The following is a 27323-nucleotide window of genomic DNA, read 5'->3' on the forward strand; positions in this document are numbered from 1 at the left end:
ACCAACCACCTCAAGTGTATGTATACCAATGCACGCAGCCTGGGGAACAAACAGGAGGAACTGGAGCTCTGTGCCCCGTCAGAAAGTTATGATATTGTAGGAATAACTGAAACACAGTGGGACAACTCACATGACTGGAGGATTCCGATGGATGGCTATAGGCGTCGCGTAAAGACAGGCAGGGAAGAAGAGGACGAGGTGTCGCGCTCTATGTTAAGGAGAACCTTGAACGTACAGAATTCAACTACGGCAATTGTGGAAGCCCTATCAAATGCCTCTGGCTCAAGATCAGAGGGGTCGTCTCCAAGGGGGATCTTACAGTAGGCATCTGCTACCGACCTCCAAACCAAGACGGTAAGGCCAATGAAGCAATATTTCGGTCACTTAAGCAAGCTTCGGGTCAACAGAACCTGGTTCTTATAGGTGACTTCAACTACTCAGACATTTGTTGGAAGAACAATACAGCAGCTTACACGTCATCCATGAAGTTCCCAGAATGCGTAGAGGACTGCTTCCTCATACAAATGTTAGATGTGCCAACCAGGAATGAGGCATTGCTGGACCTGCTACTCACAAACCAAGAAATCTGCTTTGTAATATCTCGGTTAGTGATAGCCTTGGCTGCAGTGATCACAATGTGGTGGTTTGGGATCCTGCTGAGCACGGTGAAGGTCAGTACTAAGAGAAAGATTTTAGATTTTAGAAAACCAAACTTCAGCTCACTCAGAGCTCTGTTGGGAGGGATTCCATGGGAAGCTTCCATGGAGGATAAAGGAGCTAGTGAGTGCTGGGAGTTTTTCAAGAACTCTCTCCTGGAAGCACAAAAACAGTTCATCCCCTTTAAAGGTAAGGGAAGTAAGTGGGGCAAGAGACCTGCTTGGCTTAACTGCGAGCTTCTGAGTCTGCTCAAAACCAAAAGAGAAGCGTACCAGAGATGGAAAAGTGGACAAATACCTGTTGAGGACTACAAGGGCATTGCCAGGGTGCAGAGATGCAGTGCAGTGCAGAGATGCAGTTAGAAAAGCAAAACCTCAGCTAGAATTGAAATTGGCCAGAGATGTCAAAAACCACAAGAAAGGGTTCTTCAGGTATGTAAACAACAAGCAGAAACAGTTAAACTGTTAAACTAAACGGTTAAACTAAACAGGGCCCACTGTTAAACATGAGAGGTGAATTAGTCACCAACTATGTGGTGAAAAGGCAGAAGTTCTCAACACTTTCTTCACCTTTGTCTTTATCAGCACTGTTGGTCCCCAGGCCTTGGGAACAAAAATCCAGGTTGACACAAACACAGACACACCATCAGTGAAGGAAGAGTTGGTATGCGAACTATTACAGGAGCTTGACCCCTACAAATCAATGGGCCCTGAAGTTATCCACCCAAGGGCGTTGAGAGAGCTAGCTGATGCCGTTGTAAGGCTGCTCTCCATAATCTTTGAGAAGTCATGGAGACTGGGGGACGTCCCAGAAGACTGGAAGAAGGCTAATGTTACCCTCATCTACAAGGAGAGCTTAAAGGAGGATCCAAGAAATTATAGGCCCATCAGTCTTCAGTCCCTGGGAAAGTTATGGAATGAACCCTCCTGAGGGCTATCCCAAGTCCAATGAAGCACGTGATTGGGAAAAGCCAGCACCAATTCACCAAGGGCAAATCATGCTTGACAAACCTGATTGCCTTCTACGACAAAGTAACCCGGTCGGTTGATGTGGGGCGAGCAGTGGATGTTGTCTACCTGGATTTCTCCAAGGCTTTTCATACGGTTTCCCACAGCCTCCTCCTAGAGAAACTGATGCGTTATGGTCTAGACAAGTGGTCTGTGTGGTGGGTGGGAACTGGCTGACAGGCCACACCCGGAGCATGGTGATAAACAGCTCCTTTTCAAAATGGCAACCTGTCACAAGTGCCGTCCCCCAGGGACTGATATTGGGCCCAACACTGTTGAATATCTTCGTAACTGATCTGAATGATGGGATCAAGTGTACCTTGATGAGGTTTGCTGATGATACCAAACTGAGTGGGGAACTGGACACTTCAGAAGGGAGAGCCACCCTGCAGGAAGACCTGGATAGGCTGGAAGAGTGGGCTAACAAGAACCTTATGAAGTTCAACAAGGACAAGTGTAGGGTCTTGCACCTGGGAAAACATAATCCAGGAGTGCAGCACAGGCTGGGATCCACTCAGCTGGGGAGCAGCTCTGTGGAAAGGGACCTGGGCGTCCTGGTGGACAACAAGCTCGGGATTAGTGAACAGTGTGCTGCTGTGGCAAAGAAAGCCAACAGGATGCTGGGTGCATCAACAAGGGCATCACCAGCAGAGATAAAGAAGTCATTATCCCACTCTACTCAGCGCTTGTCAGGCCACACTTGGAATATTGTGTTCTGTTTTGGTCCCCGCTATACAAAAAAAGATGTGGACAGGATGGAGAGGGTCCAGAGAAGGGCCACAAAGATGATCAAAGGACTGGGAAGCCTGCCATATGCGGAAAGGCTGGGAGAACTGGGTTTGTTCAGCCTTGAGAAAAGGTTTAGGGGAGACCTTATCACCATGTTCCAGTATTTAAAGGTGGCTACAAAGAAGATGGAGACTCCCTTTTTACAAGGAGTCACATGGAAAAGACAAGGGATAATGGGTACAAGTTACTCCTGGGGAGATTCCAATTGGACACAGGAGGAAAATTTTTCACAGTGAGAACAATCAGCCATTGGAATAATCTCCCCAGGGAAGTGGTGGATTCCCTTACATTGGACACCTTTAGGATTCAGCTGGACAGGGTGCTGGGCCATCTTGTCTAGACTGTGCTTTTGCCACGAAATGTTGGACCAGATGATCCTTGAGGTCCCTTCCAACCTGGTATTCTATGATTCTATGATTCTATGAATATCCATTATTTTGGCATTGCCCCCAGTTTTGACTTGAGCCCATATTTTCACAAGAGATTTACTAGCAATCAACACCAAAGGCAATTGTTTTGGCACAAACCTTGTACAATTATCACTTACAACATTTTCTGCCCTGCATTTAATGCCATTTATTAAGCCATTCTGCTTACATGCATTTAGTCTACTCAATTTAGATTTCTGTGCAGTATGCACTCTTCAGACTACCTAGAAACTAAAAATTAAGACTTAATTTGTCAAATTATTTTTATTAATATGTATTGGTTGCCTTTCAACAGAATTCCATAACCTTTGAGAAGCTCTCCTAATGAGCCAAGTGCCCTGATTATGTGATAGTTCCCATTTAAAAATCTCTTTTATAGTGAATTCTACGTAAAACAGTGCTATAACAGAGATGTGAAATTATAGGCTATAGACTTCAGAACGGAACACTGAGACATGCCCTCAACATACTGAACGTACAACTGCTACAGCCTTACTAAGAGGAAATTTAGTAGTCCATACTCATACTGCAAATTCTAATCATAACGAAAGTAATACAAGAGTGCACTTCAAATAATTTAGCAAGTACCTTCGGGATATTTCCCACTAAACCCAAACAAACAAGAATCAGATTCACACAAAATCAGCTTCATTTTAACCAGGTGCCATGCTGATAGGGCTCTACTTAACAACTTCTTCATTGCTCAGAAGTGGAAACCTGGACATTATTAAGAACTCTGCAGCAATAAGCTGTTGCTCAAGAAAACTACCACTTTCCCTCTTTGCCCACAAGGAACGAAATCAGCACAGAATCCAAGCAGGTATCATAGATAAAGCTCAGCAGGGAAGAATTTGTTTTCTAACACACACCCCCATCCCCAACTCCATCTCGTTCTTTTCCCAGAAGAGACTAACCTTTGGCCATGAAGCCTGGTTATTCCTCCTACATTCAAATAAACACAGGCCCAACTCACCATTCTGCTGTTTCACTTTTATACCAACAGAACCATTGAAACGATTTTCAAGAAAAAAATATAAACAAACAGACACTCCTTTCCTTTGCAATTTTTCCAAATAATAAATCAGTATCAAGATCAACACATGACACTTTACTGAAGAAGAACTCACAGCCATATAATAAAATCTTCCTGTTGGCAACAAGAAACACACTGAATAAGTCACTTAGGTAGATTCTGTCATGATAGCAATAAATATAGTCGATTTGGGTGACACTATACATACAGCAGTGACAGCAGATGCTGAAATCTGGAGTCCACACTCTATTTCCCAGTACCGCAGGCAATTTGCACTGAGTACTGTATTGTACTAGGGAGAGCACTGCCGGCAGGCTAAGGGACGTGATTGTTTCCCTAAAATCGTTAAGGGATTGGCGCACCTGATATATGAGGAGCACCTAAGAGACCAGGGACTCTTAAGCCTGGAGAAGAGAAGTCTCATAGAAAGAACTGAAGACAACAGAGCCAGGGTCTTCTCAGTGGTACACAGTGACAGGATAAGAGACAATGAGCAAATCCTAAAATTCATAAAATTCCTCTTGAACGTATTTGGGGGTTTTGGGTTTGTTTGTTTGTTTGCTTGTTTTTTCACTGTGCAGGTAATCAAACACTGGCACAGATTGCCATGATAAGCTGTGAAGTCTCCATCCTTGGCAATGTTCAAAACCCAACTGGATATGGCCCTGAGAAACTTGCGCCCCTGCTCCTCCCTTCAGAAGTGGGGTTAGACTAGAGACCTCCAGAAGTGCCTCCCATCCTCAACTACTCTGATTTTGTGATTGCCAGTGCTTTAATTTGCATTATTTCAGGGTACCTAATTTAGAGCTAAGGCAGCTACATTCATATCAATTGCATACTAGATACACATGACACTAAGCCGCTGGAATTCTTTTATAAGAATGGATTCATTTCATTATTTCTACCTTAGAGAGAAAATCCGTTAGTGCATATGTTCAATGTGTGGTGCAAACAATCCCCCGTAAAAATCACGTATTGTAGGACTATAAAAACACCTTTGAAATCATTCAGTCATTTCCACTCATGGCATTAAAAAGGATCTGTAACACTGACTGGAAAACAATGACAGAAATTTATCCTTACTAATTTTTTTTACAAGCTCTTGTCCTGTCAGTGCAGAGGTCAGGACAGCAAAGGTAGAGACTTAGGTTGTGCAAAGAAAGCCACAAAGCCAGCAGATCATAGCAGTCGGGGTCTAATCCATTTTACTGAATTTTTATTTAACAGCATGCAAAGGGAAGAACACCTTTTGATTCCTGTGTCCCAGGCTCAGAGACAGTAGCTGTCAAAGAAATAGTTTCCCTTGGATACTGGAAAGACTAAACTGATATGGAAAATACTGCAATGTGATAAACAAGGAACCCCACAATAACGTCTTAATCACTTGTCAGAATAAGAATGTAATGCAAAACTGGCATCTCTTTTTTTCCTTTCAGCTTTCCTCCCTTCTCTCCGCCACCATGCTGCACTTAGACCCAAGTTTCCTGTATTATGTGTATAAGATCATTAACTTGCCCTTCCGCCCTTCTAAAATGCACATAGACATTTTTAGCCTGAATAATGAGTTCCTCTCAGTGAGTATTGAGAGCTGATGCAAAAGGTAAAGACACTTTCCAAAATGGTACCAACAGCCTATTTGCATGCAGCTTTGGAGAGTGTTCCCAGCTCTTCTCTAATGTGCTTGTGGCTCCTCTACCCTCCCTGTCATTGTACATCATTTATTTTTCCACTTACATAAACTAAACATATTCACCAGTTTATCCTCTCAGACAGCTATTGAATTTCAGATTTGGAAGATCAAAACTGAATAGTTTTAAGTTGCTCATTTTTCAAACGTGAACGATATGGTCACTCATGGTACATACTGTGATAGCCTTATGGCATACTGAAGTTAGATGTTCTTTCTTTAACTTTTATCTTCAGCCATGTATTTCTCTTGCTGTTTTCCCCTATGCACACACCAAACAAAACAGGAATAATTTTTATGTAAAAAAAAATTTCCCCAAGTATTATTTCAATGTATATAGCCGCACTGTCATTGCTCCCCTCATGCACTGTCCATGACTAAGCTACTTTTCTTTCATCAACTATCCATGTTGATTAGAACGCATATTAATAGTTTTCCTGAACAGTATGTATTAAAGATTTCTATTAATGGTATGTAACAGTTGTTGTTTATGGTATTTCTGTAATTTACATGGCTTCTGAGAAATACTTGTGGGTTATTTAAATGATGTAAAGTCTGTCAACTTGTTGTCTGTAATGCATTTCAACACCAATGTTAATTACATGTGAATCTTTTCAATCTACGTTAAAATTCATGTTTCCAAAGATATAGATGGGAGCTAAAGTGGTAACTCAGACCATAGTGTCCTTATTATCTTTGGAAGACATCTTGGTATTTGGGAAGCTTGATATAATTACCTTTTACTCTTATCTGTTTAGCTAAATCCTCTTCTACCTCACTGAAAGATGTGCTGTACTCAAAAGAACCACAATGTACTTTTTCCTGCTTGCCTCTATCTTATTCTCTGCCAGTTTGTCAGATATCTAGAATCTGTTAGGATACACAGAGCATTGAAATGTCCTGACTGCACAAACAGGGTGATATTATGGATCTATCGTCTAATTTCAACTCTTTTAGCATGATTATGTGTAATATTTAGTATAAGGAAACATAGGAAATAAGGCAAGATTACCATTAGAGAAAGAGTAGGATCAGAATAGGATTAGTAATTTAAAATATATACATTCATATTACACATATTTTACAAAACTTCTGGTTTAGATAGATACACTCAAAGTTACAGGATCAGTAAATAGTGGAGAGGTATGGTAGAGGAATAAGGATTTTCCATTGGTAAATTTAGAAAAAAACAGCAATAATGAATCTTCTTAGACTGAAATAAGGTGCTATGATCATGTTGGGTTATTTTACATCTTAGTTTTATTAAGATAATAATGGGAGTTCCATTCTCAAGTCCTTGAACTATTCATGCAGCTCCCAAACTGTCTGGAATCTTTGTTGATCAGCTCAGGTAAGACTTCTGCCTAAATATTTAATCTTCCTAGATTTATGTACTTCTATGCATCTATCTTTTTTCCTTTACATGAATTTATAACTTGCTATCTGTACGGCATTGTTTTTTATTTACCCACTTTAATGCATCATTAAGTAAAATCCCTGTTACCTGTGAAATCCTCTTGTCTGAGGTATGTTCCTTGAAAATTTGTGACCTTCCAGCTCGCATGCAGCGATAAGTGTCTCGTCACCAGGACTGAGTAAAGTCTAATACTGCAGTATCTGAGAGGGCCTCACAGAACACTCAACTGCTTTTAAAATTTGCTGTGCAGCCCTTTCGAGAGGAGACAGACTGACATAGGCTCTTCTCTGTGATGTTTTTTTCCTCCACCCTCCTCTTTTCTTCTTACTCAGTGCCTCCTGACATCCTAAATGCCTAATTTTCAACCAACTTAGTGTTTTCAACTACACAGGAAATTGTCAATAAACCTGTTTGAGATACTAAGGATTAAGAGAAATAGCTTTTGGGCAATAACTCATTAAAAAGCCAAAGAGAAGAAACCTTTGTTAGAATTGCTTCTCCAATCTTAGACCTGCTAATAAACACTCTTGGTAAAAGTGATCACACGGGGTCTTGCACTCCTGGGCTTCTCACAGACCCACCTTTCAACTTATTATTTTACTTGAAACACTCCAGTGTTTGAATTAATGGAGTCGAATTGACTAATAGCTTACACTATTCATCATCATTTGCATAGGAAAAATCAAAATATTATCTTGAAATACCATTTTTTTCAGTGGGTTAGATGACTCCATGTAGGGGAATACAATGCTGAATAAGCCTCAGACAGCCTTTACTAAAAAGTAAAAGATTATTTTAAAAATATTTTTAACGTTTTCAAAAAGTAATGGCTAGTCTCTGAATCCATACATGTAGCATAATCATACAGGATAAACACAAACTAAATTAACACTCTGGATTTTAGCTAATATAGGAATAGCTGATTTAGCTAATATAGGAATACTAGTAAGTCCTTTACTTAACCAATGTTGTCCAGTAGATACTCCCTCTTGATTGCAAACTGAGAATGTAATATTCTGCCTGCATAAGCGCTGTGATTACCACATATTCTCAAGCTCTCTATTTGCTTATGCTTTACTCTGTTTAGCAAACTAAGATTTTGTTGAAGTATTTGAAGAATTTAGTTAAGCATATGTGTATTTTTTAAAGCCCTGTTAATATTTAGTTGTAAATTACAGTGGCAATTATCACAATATGCCTTCATCACAGGTTCACTCATGATCGGCATCCTCCCACTTATGTGCATTGCAATTTCCTGCCAACCAAGCACATGATAAATCCAAAAGTTTCCTGCAGTAAACCCATGTCAAGGCCATTTTTAGGGTAGCACGATATATAGCTGCAGGATAAATTCAGACCCTTCAAGCATGCATAAAAATGGTAGGGAAAGGGATGGAAAACAGGATTCTGATGCAGTGTCTTCTGGCTTTTTGTGTGGCTGCACCAAGGGAACAAGCAGTCTCTCATGCAACTCAAATATTAGGTAATAACCAGCTACTCTGACATTTTACAGTCAGAAAAAAATGCAGTTGGTGTCTGACCAAAGTTGGTCATTCTCTCACAGGAACTAGTTCATTTGTCTACAGAAAACTTATTTTCAGGGAAATTCAAATTCAATCCAAAGTCCCTTAAAATTGCATTGTGGAGGCTTAGAATTCACTCACAGAACAACAGCAAAATCATTTTCAGAAAAGAAAAACAGAAAACAAAAACAAACCAACCATGAGTTCCTGGACTAAGTTCTGCTCACTTTATCTCATGATAGAGAGGGATATACTTAATCCCCAGAAGAGTGTACTTAGGCTGTGCCTGTGTAGCCTTTATTTATTTATTAAAAAATGAAAACCACACAGATTTAGGGTGGTTGCAGTGTTAGAGAGGTGCTGAGCCTAGCTGTGACAGTTTCAATGAGACATCTGTAGAAGCAAGGCTGTTGGCATTGCCTTTCTGCCCAGGGTTGGTGTCCTACAGTACAGCTGGCAGAAGCAAAACATGCGAGCACTACTCAGCCGTCACAGACTGAAGCATGTTATTGTAACCCAGACTGATGAATCACAGACACGGATGCACGATATGAAATACGTGAAGGGTCGTTCTGCTTTCAAATACTTTGGCTGTCAGCAGAAGAAATGCAGGCAGGGCATGCAAAGCCTTCAGATAAGATGTACTGCCACAGAACCTCCACTTCTGCATATTTTCCTAATATGAACAAAATAAGAGACTCTGCCACTTCTTCTGTAAGTCAATGCTTTTCTGTATCTTTTACCTTCCTATCCTAAATCCCACAACTCCATGGAAGAGATAGGTAGAAAATGTACCTATTTAAACAGTAGTGTCTATTTATTGCTTTGCTCTACCATACATACTTTTGTTTCTTCTTCGGGATAATCTAAGAGCTTGGTCAACTTGCAGCTCTTCTGCTCCATCGAAAATGATAGGACAGCCTGTGACACAATGAGCTGTGTACCATCTTTTCCCTTGCACTTTGATTTTCTCCTTAAGTTTTCTTAAGATAGAGGCCTGACCTGCTGGATGTTTTGGAGCTACCACTCATATTTATGTTTACTCTGAGTCAAATAGACGCCACAAAATTTCAGTACATTTAACTTGCACTCTATGCGCTCATATAATGATTAATTACAACCTCCAGCTGGGTAAATTGTTTTGAAATAGAAACAAGTGACTACTATGTGTTATTCTTATTTCTCCAATACTGTTTCTGTAACTTCACTTACTTAAGTAATTACGCTTTACTCTGGTCCTAGGCTTAAAACTATCAGAAACCAAGCTGTAAATGGTCATTGATCAGCAGAAGGATATATAGAAATACGTCATTACATTGATCTTTGAGAAATGTTGGTCACTTTAAGTCACAACTATGATCTTTTCTCCTTGTGAGGTAGAGCACTGAATTCTTCTGAGTGATTATGTTCTGCAGACACACTCATCAGCTACTGTTCTAACTGTCTGTTATGATACAGATATCTATGATATAGAGATAAGGTTAAGAAACCAATAACGAACAACACAATGACCACAGCACTATACAAAATGCTGTGGACACGATCACTGGTTGGCCAGCCACAGATTAATGGGATACTCAAACAACTATTCCAGCATTTAAAGTTTGCACTTACCAACCTCCACAACGCTAGAGCAATTGGGGTCTGTGAAGCCTTCAGGACACTCGCATGAGTAGAAGTCATCATTCAGTCCTGACAGACAGATGCCACCATTTTTGCATGGGTTGGAGTCACACACATCCCCTGTGAGTTAAAGGAAAAAAAAAAAGATTCCTGTATAAAACTCTCAAAAGTTATGCACAAGCTTTATGTATAGCAGATTGATGATAACCAAGGACAGAAAGGAATGACAACCTCTGTGTCCTTTGACTACCTTTTGGCTAATTCCATTTTATATTTATTTAACAGCACACCTCTGTGTAATCATCTTCCCCTAGCCTTCTACGCCATAAAATGTGATTCTCTTAGATGCACTGACAGCTATTCACCTGCAAAAGACAATAAAATTTAACAAAAAATAATTTTTTGCTTTCTCTCATTTGAAGTCATTCAGGACGTATACTTGGAAAGGAATTTACCCAGGATTTTACCTCTCCAGGTTTCCTTCAACATGAAGCTGAATGGTGGTTTCAATTCAGGCTATTGGCTTATCTGTTTCGTAAGCAAAGAACTGTGGCTGTGGTTACATCATCATGTCCTCTAGACGTACGCACTCTTAAATCACTCAGCGGAACAGATTTGATCCAGATCAGGCATTGGCACGCACCTGTATTTCTGCTAAACACAGAGCATGGCACTCAGGCCAGCAGTGCGCTTCTATGTTGGCTTTATGTCAGTCACATGAAGACCAGCTACATGTGATCTCAGGACAAAGTTTGACAGTACAGGCTAAAGCCATTAAAGTGTTTTGAGCAATTTAATTCTAACAGTAAGTTTACACCCAATCAATGATTTTTGATGGAGAGCCCTATGACTGGAAATCTAAATAAATTATTCTAAATAAGTCAAGACTTCTCATTTTCAGTGCTTGCTGCGTTATTGGGGTAGCAAAGGATGCTTGTTTTTTACTTCATGGGGCTTAGGCATTCGGTTCTGAAAGAACAACTACTATTAACTGAATGCTCTGACAACTGTATTCCCATACCTTTAATTAAATTAATAAATTAAATAGCATCTGTAGCAGGAACACATATTATGCAAATCCATATGGGTATTCTGATTAAAATGAGAGGGGACATTTTTACTATGTGTTTCCTGATTTAGTGTTCTTCTGATTTCAGTTATGCAAAACAAGAAAGAAAAAGAAAGGTAAAAAGACAAAATACTGTTTCCATTTGTAAGTTTTATATTGACTGACAAGCAGAATGCATTCCCTGTTTTCCATTATATTTCCAGAAACTGAAATCTCCTACTATGACCAAATTGTGCATACTTAACTGTGTAGTTTTCATTTATCTGAAAATTCACATTGGCTTTTTCAGTCTGAAGTAAAGTGACCCGACCTACAGTTTGGGACTAATAAAGCAGATGTTGTCCTCTAACAACAGTCATTTATTTCCATGTTCAGGAAATAACTGCACTAAGTGCTCTTTTGACCCACCACCTTGGCCCAAATTCTACTGTCAGTCACTGGTGTAAATTTTTAATTGTCATTATATCACATCACAGAAATAAAATGAGTACAGCACACCTCTAACGAAAATGGGACAAAAACCCAAAAAAATACAAAAAGCTCCAACCAAAAAAATTACCTAGCCTGTCTCATTCACGTAATGCTAAAGAGGGCTAAAGAGGGAAAATCTATGCTTTGAACAACAATGGTTAAAATAATACCATACAAAAAATAATAGTATGACATCAAATGCAATGCAGTCAGAGAAATGAGCAACTGCACAGACACAAGTGAGCAATAATTCTACTTAAGACTAGATACCAGACTGTGCAAATTTGCATACTTAAATTAGTAAAACTCACTTAAAATGTTAGCACTCTTATTTATGACTTAGCGTCTGTGAAATTGTGCAGAACAAAATAAATATCACCTTCAAATCAACAATATTCCCCTCAATTTACATTTTGTGCCTCGAGAGGCCATTCATGTTGAAATATTGAAATCTAATGTGTTAAACATTCTACTGAGTTTGATGAACAGAATTTGATTTTAAAGGCTCTGTTCTTGATAAGAAAAGCTTATATGGGTGCATTTTGTCTTAACACAACTGACTAAGGGATTTGTTACCATTAAAATACTATGTTGCATACGACACAACTTCTAACACAACAGTAGCTTTAGAATTTAACCTTAGAGTCACGGTGAATGGAAGAGTAAAATAAACCCAAAGAAAGAACTATATCCTTTACAGTAACTCTTACAGAACTGTGCTCTGTGCTGCTGACTTTCCATAGTGATAGGTAATATGCTGTCTGGGAAGCAGACTGACAAATTTACAGAAATTTGACAATTTCTGTAAACTAAACAAACACTCCAAGAGGACCTCCATTATTTAAAAAAACACTGAAAGACATTTACTACTGTACTTTTATTAAAATGTTCTGAAAGGGGTCCAGTAAGAATGCAAGTGCCAAACAAAACCAATAATTCATGTTTTTATTTACTGCGTCTGACTAACCCTGGCTTTTCATTACATGGCTACTCAAGCATTACAGTATGTCTCAAGACTGTATATAAAATATGTACTATAACTATTGCTGCCTTTACTTCACCCTCGGGAAGATCTCAGACAGTAAAATCTCATTGCATCGAGCTATTGAGATTTGGTGCAAGGATCTGTGAAACAGAATCAAAGGAAATCCTCATGTGCCCCCCAGATTGCCAGAACTCATAACCGCTTGCATTTACCTCTCTGAGGGGACCCTTGCTTTGAAGTTATGTTATATATGTAGTTTATTTTATATGTATATACACATACATATTTCCTCCATTTTGCACGACATCATGCATGGAAGAGTTAAGGTAGAAATGTAATCCACATTATCTCAGACCATACTGTATTGAGGAGAAGACAAAACATTTACATGATTAGAGGATACAAATTTGGGGGAATTTTTAATTTTTATTTTTGTTTTTCTTCACATCTTTAATTTCTTCAGAACATTCTTAAGTCAAATAAGTCATTGACTGAATTGTCCATCCTCTCTTTGGAAAACATGGTTGGTTAAGAATAAAAAACGCAAGACAAAAAGAATAAAATTAAAGTGGAGATCCACATATACTCAAAATCAGAATTTTAATTAAGAACCCTCCCTACTTCTCCAAACTCAGAAAAAAATATATAGCAAAACTCAAATAAAATGGTGAGATATTTGCTCTCTAGTAACAATGAGGCTTTTTTTAAAGACTATGACAGCTTTAGTCCATAGTGAATAACTCAATCAGTGAACCTGGATCTCTTTTATTAAAAGCACTTGGAGAGGAACTGTTCTGTAAGTCCGTCATGCTCCATGACATACCTTCATATAGCCACTCTTAAGCCATATCCTTTTCAACAAAGTACTGAATGTACAGCTATTGCTTCTTTCCACAAGCAGGTAATGGTGGGGAGGAAGGTAAAAATTGTAAATCCACTCTTTGTCGAACTTTACGCTTTTATACAGCATATTTTTTGATCCTATAAAACCCCACAAAATGTTATGTGATTCTTGACTGAAGAGTGGCATACTCTGCTTGACAGCAAAGGACAGCCTGAAAAAAGGAACTCAACTGCTGTGTATAAATAATGCAGCACACCATGATGGTAACAGTTAGCCCATCAATCCTTGTCAAGAACAGAAATTCACAGAGTTTATGAAAACAATTTTTGTGATATGAAGGCTAAAGAAGATGCACTGTGCAAACAGAAAAGTACCATCCACAACCACCTGCACGCACTACTTCGTAAAGCACTCTGTTGTAAAACCACACAGACCAGCCAGCTGCCACTACTATATGCAAATCAATTTGCAGTATATCAATGAAAGAAAGAAAAAGAATTATTTACTCCAACTTAAAACTATTTATTCTTTAACGTTATAGCTCCTGGGACAGGAATATCTGCCAAAAGCCAAGGTACAGTATCCTGAATTAGGCATGGGAGAAGCATTTCAGTCCCTATGCACAAAATCATTAGCCTGAAATGAATACAATTTCCCTCAACCATCTTATAACACCTAGAATGATAAATGTTATGATTTCTGCCAGAAGCGTTGCTGTAAGAAACATCTGCTTGAGCCAATGAAATGATGACAAAGAAAGAAACACGTCTTTAAAAAATCATGTGGATTCAAGATTTCAAAACTGGAAAGGAAAGAAGTGATAGAAGAAAGATGATTTGGGTGTTTGGGCACATTTTCTTCTGTAATTTAAGAATAGAGCATATTCCATGAAATAGAAAGTGTGCATGGAAAAATTAAACCCTATCTATTCTTTTATATAATGTGCATTAAATACAAATACATTTAGTATGTGTTATATATTGATGTAGTGAAATTTACAAAAGCTGATACTGAGGTAAACATACTGATACTGTAGGGGTCCAAGGAGATGGTGACACCCATTGAAACAAAAGGCATGACAAAATCTACAGGTAAACAGTTGCAAACATAATGACATACAAGTTCAGGGTGTGAGCCACGCAAGTTGTTAGGGAAGTACAACACTCTTTACTGGTGTGCTATGTAACAGGTGTTTTGTAGCTCAAGTGTTTGGTTTCACCATTGATGGGAAGAGGTGGACCATCGTTCCTACCTAAAACAGCAGCTGTATTTTTATTCAATTTCCTACATTGCTACATGAAATATTGCTTATTGTAAAAGCTCTCTCTAAAGAAATAAAATGAACAGCTATTGCCTTTCATGAGAATAAAACTTGTTACAAAGAAGAAATCTCCAGGTGGCACCAAAGAATAAACAGCCCAGAAAATAGCCAGTCAACAGAAATTTGGTCTAGGGATAGTAAAAATGAGCCTCAGTTCTGAAGCCCAGAAGAGCAACTAAACTTCAGCAGAAGACTGAGAAAGTACTTGCTACCAGTAGCAGTTTCACATTAAAATAAATTTTCAGAAAAAGAGCTTTAACAGTTTTCTGATTTACAGAATCATCTGTACAGTGTCCAAGTTCAAATCTATTTCTCCACAGCTGAACCACTACTGAGAAGCAGAACCATAAATCATATTGAAGACACACCTGTGCAGAGATGCAAAATGTGAACATGAAAACAGATGAGCTCTGCAGTTCTTTTAAGAAATTTGTAACCTGTTTTTTCAGATTTAATGGTGAGGCGGCTAATTTGTTTTTCCTAAGGTAAAAAGACAGTTGAGTAATTAACTTGTATCCCTTATTACTTGAAAGGGAAGTTGAAGTTTCTAGATACCAATAGCTCATCTACCTCCCTCTGCTTGTTTTCTATGCTGATTTGTTTACTATGCAGGTAGAAGGTTCAGCTAACTTTCTAACTTAAATATTCATGGCAGACTGTTTAAATGGTTTCAGAAAATTAAAAAACTGATATCATCAACTCTAAATGTCCGCATATGAATTGGACCAGAAAACTTACAGGAGAACGTAAATGTCAGAATAATAAACTCATGATTTTATCACAGGTCTCATGAAAATTGAGGTAGTTGCTTCTTCTTCTGAAAGCCTCTGGGATCAAGAGACTGTATGCACTTAGCTTGTAGTTGTGGAGGAGAACTGCAACAAACTCGTGTAAACTAGGTGTAAACATTTCTTTAAATTTAACTTTTTCCAGTCTTGTAATCTGAGGGGATGTACCATGTGATTTTTGAAAACTTGAGATGGAATTATGGAACGAAAATCAGATTATTCTAAGCAGCGAATTCTCGTTCGAATACCACTCTAGGACTGGACTGAAACACTAATCCCGGGTGAAGATGAAGTGCTGACTTAAGCTTTGGATTTAGTCTAATAGTACAATACTGTAAAAGTGTGTCCCTACTTTCAGGGTTAGAATAGAGCCCTAAAGTATGTCTGCAGAGATTAATTTCTATCGTACTAAATCCCCTTCTGCCTTAAAAAAGTATAATCTCTTTCCTTTCTAAAGGTCTACAGTATGAGCTACTTTATTCATTTGAATGTGAAAGAGCAGTAGGTCACTGTACTTCAGCCTGCTGTGGTACAGACTTTTTAAGCATCTGATGTTTGACAATACAAAATACAAGTAGAAACAGAAAACGGCTTAAAAAGTAAACTCTTCTCTCTTTCATAGGTTGCAGAGAGTTCATTTCTATGCCACCTGGCTCTGCAGGGAAAAAGATGAACTATTCCTGCCATTTCAAATCTTTATTAGCAAAAAAACAGATCAAAAGTGATTAAAGGAGGAATACGGTTATATAATGCACTTCTGAATATTTTTACAACTTGTTGACAATTTTGCATGCACACACAGTTGTGAGGATTTGGGGCAAGCTGCCATCAGCTGAGACATTGTTTCATCAAAGGAAAAGAGATCTAGTACCCCAAACTGATCAGCTGATGGTACCAGTGGCACACCACCCCTTGCACCCAACCTCAGCTAACAGCAATGATGCTTCCTACACAAGCAGGGAGATAGCTGATAAATGCCTTTAACGAAGATGCTCTAACCCCTATCAACACAACCTTCCACAACATCTTCTGTCTCTGCATGCGCCACAAAGCTGGCAAAAATTACGTAGGCACTCCTTGCACGTACTCATTTGATTTCAGCTGTCATTCACGTTAGCTGTTTTTATACAATTATTTGCCACTCGCTAACACTCACATGAATCAACCTGTATTTCTGTACCTGTTCAGATCTATGGGGTGAGAGAGGTTTACAAAAAGGGACAGAGTAAGAGCTTAAATTGAGACTTTCTGTACAAGGCACTTAAGCTAAACTGTCTCTCCATTAAGTTGTTTTATTCAATTAAAACTTTCAGAGAGGTATCAAGTCATGACGGGAATACATTATCATTTCCAGTCACTTGTCCTTTGTTTTTAAAGCTGCTCAGGAGATTTTTAGTAGTATGTTCACTTGAAATTTCACAGTTAATAAAATATTCACATTTCTTGCTAGAAATTACTATGTTTTGCAGATCTCCTGATACAGCTTCACTGGTTTCTGTCAAAAATCATGTGGGCTCCTGCAGGCTTTTCCACTAACTGCTAGTAGGCTCCACTTCTATATCCAAGACCATCAGATAGCCAATATAGGGATCTAGATTTCTTATTTGACTTAACCTACACTGAGCTTTTGATCATTAGCTCTTCCTAAATCTTTCTTCAAAATATTCATGGTTCCCAAGGGTCTGGAAATGCCTCAACCCCCTGATCAGGAAACAACTCAGACACACAGCAACTTGTCTCTTGCCCATCTCCTGCTTTCCACGGAGAGAAAAATCCATGCGTGCAGTCAAATCAGCAGCACTGTCCAAAGGGTGCCCTTCAAAATAAACAGTGCTGTTTATGACCTTCTCTAGACAGGTAACATCTTCCTTCCTTCTCTTCCTTATGCACAGAGAGCATTCAGGTACACACACTCTTACTGGTCTTGACAGTTATCTTTCCAGTTTCTACTTTTAATTCATCAGTGAAGCAAGATGGCTTAAAAAAAAACCCCACTTATTGTGGAATTATCACTTTTGAATAAATATTCCCAATTTTCATCCACACTTTACATCTCAGTTTTACCTTTCCATTTTTTTTCTTTATGCTCCATGGCTTTTGAGGTTAGCAATTTGGAAGCACCAGAGTGTGTGTCTATGTGTATACATACGCACATATATTTAGATCCATACTTACATACTTACACATACTTATATATATATATGGAAACAAAAGTGTTTTGTTTTCCCTTTGTTTGGCCTATATTGGATATATTCAGGCACCGGTTGCTAGGCAATTATTAATCTCAGCATTGGTGAATTTATCTTTTCCCATCCTAAGTAAATCCAAATTTGAAAGATGAGCAATTAAAAAGTCATCATTAACAGTTTTTAAAACTCTAATTACATTTCATGATAACCTCCTATCTTCACCAAAATGAAATACCTTAAAACAATATGAATCCTATACATATTCTCATTACACTTTGAAAAGTATTCATCAATCTCTACTCACTTCTGGTTTTGGATATCCACTCTTAAATACCTTATTTGGTCACATTTTTTACAAGAAGTGTCAACACTATTGAAGAAATGGGCAGCATTTAATATCCCAAGTTAGGTATCCAAAATATGGAACGTGCAAAATTTATAATTCACTTCTCAAGATTTTGAAAAATCAGGTACCAAGTGCATCCCATAAAAACCCTATACATATATATACAAAAATATATACCATTTATTAAAAAATACACATGTGTTCACCTCCACCAACTGTTTTAGAATGCATACTGAAAATGAAGGAATATTTCTGCTTTCAAACAATATTCCAAACTGCAAAACATATTTGAAAATACACCATGTGAAGCAGTCAGCATTGGCTCTGTCTAAATTAGAAAATAGCCTGGCACAATGTGAGCAGATCAGTATTTTAAAGCATGCAGCACTCAGGCGGCTGTATCTACATTATACGAAGTCTGTGGATTTTGTTTCAGATTTAATCACTTCCCTCCATGTGATTTGAAGGTGCCCAAATGACCAGTTGTTGGTTCAGACCCTTCAGTAACCATTAGGGTCTCCACTTGAGTACAGCTTCTAGTTCAGCGTCGTCGGGAATGAATCCAGCTCACACCCATCAAAACCCCTCTGCAGGCAGAAGCAAAGTGAGCGTAGGATGTGGAGGCAATCAAGGGATTCACTTCCAAAGCCCACCGGCATGCTAGATGACCATTTTAACAGACATGCCGGCACTCAACACTCTTTCCTACATGAACTTTTTCTACAATGAGCTCTTCTCTTCTATTATACCAAACCCTGCAGCTAAAAAGAATAAAGCAAAATATTCTGTAAGTTTCTGTGGTTATAATTAGCTGATCTTACTGCATTCATTTCATGCATTTTTTGGCCACACAGATACTTAAATCTATCACCATAAAAGTTCTGTCGCCATCAAAAAAGACATGTCACCTAAGGAGATACAACAGTATTGCTGGTTTTCATCGTTTTCTTTCTGACTTTACAGGAAGGTGATGTTACTGATCGCACTGAGAATAATAATTAGGTAATGAAGATATGTGTCCCTCCTGTGAAAGATATGAAATAATAAGGGCATTACAGCTGTCAGCTACAATAAAGAACTGATTCTGTTTATTTTGGACGATGCAGCTGGCAGTAACATGTAAGCTCTGTGGATGAATGATGCAAACCCTTTCGGGAATTTTTGCTAAGAGTCTCTGGAAAGATGAACAGGTGCAATTTTTACCTTACTTGTTTAAACTTGTTCAGAAATAGAATAAAATCTGAAACTTTTGCAATATAAATGCTCCTGTACAGATTGTATAGCATACTGTTACTTGTAAAAGAGGTTTCTTCTAGCTCTAGATTTTCCCCAAATACAACAAAAAATTAGATGAAAACAACATATCTACCAGGCACATTTTAACTAAGGGCATCAGGGAAGAACTGAGTGTGAGCCTCTGACAGCACTTATTCCACGCAGCAGCATGTGACACAAAGACACCTAAAACAAGGACTTGGCCAAGGTGATAAACTGGATTGTATAAAATTGTTCGATGGTCACAGTTGCTTCACGCACACCCGCGCTGTACTCACCCGCGCAGCATAGCCCTGAGCTTAAGCAACCACTCAGCCTCACTGCTCCGCAGCTTTCCCCAGTTTTTCTTTCCCAGTGGCCATCCAAGCACTCAAAGCTGCGTGGCACGACTGTCTCAGACTTTAAAAGCCACTTTACGATATGACCGTTTATGGGAATGTTAAGTAAGAAAACAGTTTGTGTATGTCAAAACCTTGTCTCAGTATGGCCACGCTGCACTAACAAGCTGTATTCTTGGAAGTGTTTTTTAATTTATTTTTATTAATTGTAATTTGTAAATTGTGTTTATTGTAAATTTTTATTAAGCGTAATTTGTAAGCCAAACCCAAACGAAGATGGGTAGCAGCTTGAATGTGCTTGCTGCTTGTTGCTTGGTAGGGAGTAAGATTTGAAAATGAAGAACTGGAAATAATAATTGAAAAAGGATGAGAAAGAAAAAAGTCTGGCAGAGAACAGTATAAATGAAAGATATTCACAAATGGAGTGGCTGAGAATGTGATGCTTTTAGTACACGATATTGTAAGAGGGACCTTAACTTTTATTTTAATAATGGTACATATAGATCCTTGACTGTTAAGCTAAATAACTATACTGTTTCAGCTTCTGAACATAGACAAATGTTCCTCTAACAACTGGTTCCTTGTCTGGCATCACAAGACAACCAAAATATCTGATCTGGAGAAATGAAGTACACTATAATTGCTTCTAGTCTCAAGGCCAAGTCATTGACCTGCCCTTCAACATCCCAGAATCATCCCAGCTTCAACAGCATGCCTTTAGTGGACCTGAAAATAAAGCTGGTCTCCCCCTCTGGCTTAATTATTAGGAAAAAGAAAAAAGAAGGTTTGCCTAACTGGCCTGCTATTTTTCCTGGTTTATCTGCAGCTTTGCTTTGTTAACTGCATCCAGGTAATGTTAACATGGTTGATTATGGATAGGAGGTCCACAACGTACTGTTTGAAATGCAACTGCTGTTCTTTGGCACTTAACAGAGTCCTGACTCTGCATGTATAGCATATATTTTTAAAAACTCTGGACTAGGCAGAGAGTAAATACCAAAGCAAGGGAAAAATACTAAAAAGGAGGTGAAAACACTGAATATTATGAATATATATAAAATGAATAAATATAATCTATAAAAAACAAACTAATGCCTTTTTTCATCAAGCGTAGAGGAACAAAGGGAGGAAGGTGATTACAGTTTAACAGGTACAATTAAAGTCATAAGCCTTTCCCACTGTACATCAATGCCTTCTGATCTTTTTCCACTTTCCACACTCCTACCATTTGTAAACATGGGATGCCACAACAGAAGACCGTAGATTTTTTAGAGTAAGAATGAGGTCTTTACATGGATTTGTATGGTGCTAGCACTACACCAATACAACATGTGTATTATATATACATTCACATATACATGTAAGTACATACAAGTACATAATATGTAAAGTATACAAAATAAAATTCTAGATCACTACCATCCTCAGAAATAAATAAAGGATCCAGAATGGAAAACACTCATGGACATGAATATCTTTTCTCTCAGAACACTTCATGGGACTACAGTTTTTCATGGAAAAAATTCATGGAAAATTCACTTTGCTCTGTAAAACCTCAGAGCTGTTCAAGTTGAAAAGATGAAAGAATGATTATTTTACTTCTCAATTAAGTTTGAGATAAAAGTAGATTAAATTTATTACATTTTAAAACAAACCATTAGGATACTACTGTGGAAGGCTGCTCAAGCCATTGGATTGTTGTAGCACAGGAAATAGACATATTAAAAAAAAGGATAATTCAGATTGAGAGAACTAGTTTACATTCTAACAGTATAGATGGTATTTCTAGATTTTTTATCATCTCTAAAGAGTTTTTAAACCTGCAAAATACAGAAATAGCATTATTTGAAAGAGCTGAGGGGGTTTAACATTTTCAAATATACAATTCACAACTGTATTTGAATTTATTGTTCACTTCTCCGTAATTATTTATGGTGCTTATTGCAGTTGGGAATTCAGATGGTCAATCTTATTGAATTTGTTCCTACAGAAAAAGATTAATCTGAAAATTAAAGATGATTTTAAAAGAAAATTCAGTGCACTGTCGTGACACATTTGCGTTTCTGATCTTGATAATAAAATACTTCCTAATCAAAATTGAATTATTATACATCTACCAAGCCTTCCAGTTTCAACAAATCAACAGTGGCTGACACAAAAATGTTTTGTGGAATACTCCTGAGAAGTAAAGCTTGCCTTCTAATGAGAACAGCTGCTCTTTCTCACATGCCATCTCTATTACATAGAAGGTAGCTAAAAATACTTTCTTCCAATTCACCATAAATTCTTCTTCCAGGACACCTACAGAAAATAAGCAGATAAAGCATATAAAAGTATAAAGCTTTAAGTGTAAAAGTGTACACTTTGGGGAACTAAATGCATTTTTGTATACAAGTGTAAAACTCCGGAGGACTGAATGCAGCTTATTTTGCTTATTTTGCTGATCCACAGTGACTGGCAAGATCCACACAGCAGGGCAAGATCACCATACTTCTTTCTGTCCTTGTACATCAACATATTTTCAAATGTGTTCATACAATTAACTTAATTAGGTTTTCTTTCTGTCTTTCCCCAAACACAAAATGCAGACCATTTCCTGACTCCAGTCCCATGCCCTAACTTACAAATGTTATTTTTTATCGTTTGCCATTGGTATCCAGTAATTTATGCCCACAACAAAGAACACAGTAGTTATAGCACAAACAGGTGATTAGAGAAGCCTCATTATTCACCGACAGGAAATATAAAAGAGTTATTGTGGGTACACAAATAGATTGTTACTGCCTGATCTTGACAAACCAAGGGACTACAATAAAAAAAGACTGATAAATAGAATATAACAGTGGAGTCTGAAATTCAACTTACTTCTTCTCAAATGAAGCTATTAACAACGAGCTGGAGGCTCATTAGGGAATTCCTTTCTTTTTCCTCTATTTGTGGGCCTCATTAAAGGACTCATCCATTATTTTGTGCATGTTGTAGGTGTGTGGTTGCCACTGGAACGTTTAACTTCTTTTTTTCTCCGAGAACAGGCTTTTTTTAAACAGCTATTGATCCCTCCCCAAACTCAAGTTATTGTCACTAGCCCTGTGCATGCCTCCATGCTGCCCAGAGACCCATGCCACAGACCAGAATCACAACGGGTTAACTGCTGCCATTTCTTTGTTTTGATCTTGACCTCAAACTAACTTTCTGAAAATATATTTTTTACTAAGCTGGCCCAGACCGCTGCCTACCACGAGGCAGTGACATCCGCAGTGAGTGGCCACTATGGGGCTAGGACATTATCCCTGCTCTTAAATTAGGTTTTCGCCCCATCAGAGCTGAAGGCAGAGCTGCTGTTTTGCAGAAGCGCCTTAGCCAGGACACAGGCAGTGCTCCCCCTGATTATAAAGCCTCATTACCGGCAAAGAGAAGGAGTACATAACACACAGCGGTGCTGAACATCCTGAATGATAAAAGCATTATTTGCATAACACTTGGCACTCCTGCAGGTTTAAGGCCTAATAAATCTCCCAGGGAAGTTAAAAGCAAAACTGTTCCAAAAAGCTGGATCAGACTGCTGGTGCTCAAGATCTCTACATCAGGAGCTGTTATACAACAGCATCTAATGAGATCAGCAGAATCGGTTTAAATCCAAATGCTTCTTGCACCACTCTTGTGCAAGTCCAAAGTAACTCCATTAATTTGATGGTGTTATTCCTGTTTGATATTGTCAACAGAAGCAGTATTTGAGTCGTTTTCTCCATTGCATAATTATATTGTATCACCAAAACAATTTTTAAGACATTTTCTTAGATTTTATTTTCTCGTAGTATTGCTTCTACTCTTTCCTCCAATTTCCTGTCTCATTTATTTTTTATTCCAGCAAATGTTTAAACCACATTTTCTGTTTCTTATAAGTTTCTGATTAGTTCTTCCTTTTTTAGCCCAATTTATTTTTATTTGAACTTCATTCAGTTGCTCGTGTTTGCTTTTCAATTTGCATACAGCCTTTTATGATTTTCCACTTGTCTGCTACGATTTTCTTGCTAACTAGTTTAAAGCTATTACTTTAAGAAGCGTCTAGAAACTTTTGAGCACTTTAGTGTGTTCTACTGGCCTGTCAGTTTTGTCTCAGTAGTATTCCTGACTGCCAGTTTACTAAGCCAGAAATTGCTGCAAATGGCTCCTGCTAGTCTTGCTTAAATCAAACATGCAAAATGTAGGTAAGACGATTTGGAGAAATCAATAAAAAATATTTCTCCTCTATTTGCATTTGTGTTACACAAAAAAGCCTAAAAGGAGTCAGACATTTATTACTCTGGACAAAGGTATTTGCAGAAGTCTCCTGCTATGTTATTCAGAAACAAAGTGATTTAGGTTATGAAAGCTGCATTCAAAGTATCAGGATATTGCACGCAGTTCAAGACAAGTCACTTTAAACAACAATTTCCACATTCTGCAATCTGGTTCTTCTTTATACATCTACCCTGGTAGGTGACTGAAAGGAAGACAATGCAATATGAGTATTTTCCTTGCAGCAGCTGCCAAGCAAGCCTGACAACATTGTCCGAAAAGCTTAACTATCGAAAGCAGTCTACAAGGCATCACAATAGAAAGCATCTTGAATAATTATAGATCAAAGCCAGCCATTACTGCACTCCACTACAGTCTTTTCTTTCCTGGAAACATGCTATAAATAAATAAAAGTAAGCATGAAGTAAACTGGCAGGTTTCATTGTCAGAAGTGCAACGAAGACAACAGGTCTTCTCAGATAGAACGTATTAGTATGTAAATTAGAGTAAAAACCATGATCACAAAGTAGTTAAAAGAAAGCAAAAACATAGGAAGCACAGTATTTATCAGTGCTAGAGAACTCCATGCTTATCTTCAAAATCACTGGTTGAAAATGGTAGCTGTAAGCATTTGCTGAGAATGCTTATCTATTCAGTAGCATGAAATACAAGCTGCATGAACTTATATTTCCCAGGGTACTGTATTGCTTCTATTTTTAACAGGAAAATTATCACTACCTCCATAATCATCTACTTCCTCATAAATCCATCAGATATCTAGTCCTAAAGAAATCAGATATTTTCTAGTAGATCAGGTCCAAAGCTTATTGATTAGCTTTTTGTAAGAAATCCTGCTCTTATTGCAATACAAATTTGACTAAACAGAACAAAACACAGATTATTAAAACCGGTGTGTAGAACCAACAAACACATCTTCGCCTATGGCCATCTTAAAAAACCCCAAGCATTACGAGGCCCGTAAATCTCTTTCCCCATAGCTGACTCATCCAATCTGTCTACTACCAAGTCTTCAAATCCCACCATCCTCCAGACTGTACCCAGCATTGTCCGAGAGCTGATAGACCTCAAAGCTATGCCAAGGAGAGGATCAAGAATTAAGCAGCAGAGGCTGTTGTGGGATTGTGCCTGGCACTATATGGTGGACCTGTTTTTATTATGAGCAATGTAGAGTCTGTAGACATCAAAAACCCCCTTTCCTCTGGTATCAGCATCTGAACAATGAGAACTATTTCATCAGACAGAGGAAACAGAGACCCTCTTGCAGGAGGAGAAGGCTTGGCTCTTCTGTCCTCCGTTGCTAGAGATGCAAACAGAGATCATCAATGGGCCAAAAGGGACAGGGTAGTTATGGAGTTGGATCCCCCTCTATCTCTCCATCTTATCTTTAAGGAAGGGACCTTTAAAGGTCCCTTCCAACCCAAACTATTCTATGATTCTATCTCCAATTTTTCTTGCTGCTATTGTCGTGAAGGGAGAAGTGACTGACACTCCCTGCATTCCTCTTCTAGCAGTGTATTAAGCACTTTTGCTATGCTATCCAGGCCATATATAATGAAACCTACAGATTTCAATGATATTTAACTGTGATTTTTCCTTTCTAAACAAATTTGGCAAGTGCCTGGATGTTTTCTGTTAGTTTGCTTTTTGTTTTATTTTTTGCCTGCCCTTCACTGTTACCATGCAGGTCTGGGTTTCAGATGAACATAATATAGAAGCAAAAGTATCAAACACTAATCTTTTCAATGACAGACTATAGCAGAGAATCTGAGTAGGCCATTCCTCAGGGCAAAGCAAGACCAAAAGATCTCATTAGCCAGAAGGAACGGAGATCACAGGGCACCAGTGAGAACACCGCTTATGTGTGTCCTCATTGTCCCCCGGGAAAAGTCTGAATCTTTTAGGTTAAACTGACGGTGGCTGAACTTGAGTATTGTTCCATGGCAGTACCAGCAAGTGATTTTTTTTTTTTTTTTTTGCTAAGGGGGGTAAGGGGAAAATATAACACCTGTTAGAATTAAGAGCTAAAAGCCAGTCTACCATGTCTGTTCTCCTGCATGCTGATGCACTTTGAAATGGACTGCTACAATCCAAGTAGGAAAAGAGAGATCTTATCAATTTATAAGAATTCACAGAAAATTAAAAAAACCCACACCACCACCAACAACCAAACATACATTATTCTAGATGGTTATTCAAAGAATGCTATTTCAGATCGTGCTCTAGGAAGATCTGGACTTCAGCCTTTTAGAAAGACCACTTCAATGGGTTTAGATGCCTTAGCAGTTAGCCATAGGGTTTGACCCATAAAAAGCAAAACCATGTGGACTACCTGAAGACTAACCACCATACCAGGAAAGCAGTCAACACTTTTCCTTGTGATAACCACAGATACTAACAGGTCTACAGAGACTGCAAATAATCCCAAGTCTGCACAGCACCTTCATAAAACACGCTAGTGTGCCCTAAAGAACTGATTTTTAAATGTTAGCTTCCATTTCTAGATCTTCTGAATGGGAAGGGTTATGATAATCCTCACATTTCAAAGATTTACCTGACTACAAGTGTAATCTGTTCCACAAACACCAAGGAGGCTCTTCAAAGACACAGCAGCCTCCCTACGCAGAGCAGCTTGCAGGCTTGAACACCAAATTAACTGGAAGCCAGGATTACAGGTACTCCCAAATTAAACAACTTTTATATACACATGACTAATATTAGTTCTGAAATTCATAATTCTTCAGAAATTTAGCACTTACCATCATTTTGGCATTCAGGCCATTTAGCTAATACCAGTATTTTTCCCAACTGTTTGGACATAGGAACGTGCACACATGTATTCAAGAATAAACTACTTCTCTTACTTCCCTGCTTCCTCTCCTTTTTTATTTTTAAATAAAACAAAACTGTCAGGATGTATCAAGATTTGCTTTAAATGTCCATGCGGCTAACATGTTTTGCTTATTTTAAGCTGGACTGTATTCTGAACTCCAGTTTACAAAACCAAAAATAGTACTGGAATAACAAATTGGTAAGCAGTATTATAGATTAGTAATCTACAGTATCTCTAAATTTAGAGCATCTCTCTCTGCTCCTGTCTGAAGCTGCTCTGAGAGAACACATTTGTTTTCTCATCCATCTCCCTGTGTCCTGCTCTTCTTGTTTTCTTAACTCACACCAGTTTGAATGGAAACCACATAGCACGGTTAGGTATTGTGTCAACAGCATGCTCCCTTA

General features: G+C 38.3%; 1 protein-coding gene across 2 annotated transcripts in view; it reads right to left on the reverse strand.

Moving 5' to 3' along the window:
* EDIL3 (EGF like repeats and discoidin domains 3) overlaps positions 1-27323 on the reverse strand; it is a 262102-nt gene that overhangs the window by 184993 nt on the left and 49786 nt on the right. For both annotated transcript variants that reach the window (XM_075527316.1, XM_075527315.1), the window contains exon 2: positions 10156-10284. In XM_075527316.1, coding sequence (XP_075383431.1) covers positions 10156-10284 — 129 coding nt within the window. The remainder of the gene's footprint in view (positions 1-10155; positions 10285-27323) is intronic.

Source organism: Mycteria americana, chromosome Z (assembly GCF_035582795.1).
Source record: "Mycteria americana isolate JAX WOST 10 ecotype Jacksonville Zoo and Gardens chromosome Z, USCA_MyAme_1.0, whole genome shotgun sequence".
Classification (NCBI taxonomy): Eukaryota; Metazoa; Chordata; class Aves; order Ciconiiformes; family Ciconiidae; genus Mycteria; species Mycteria americana.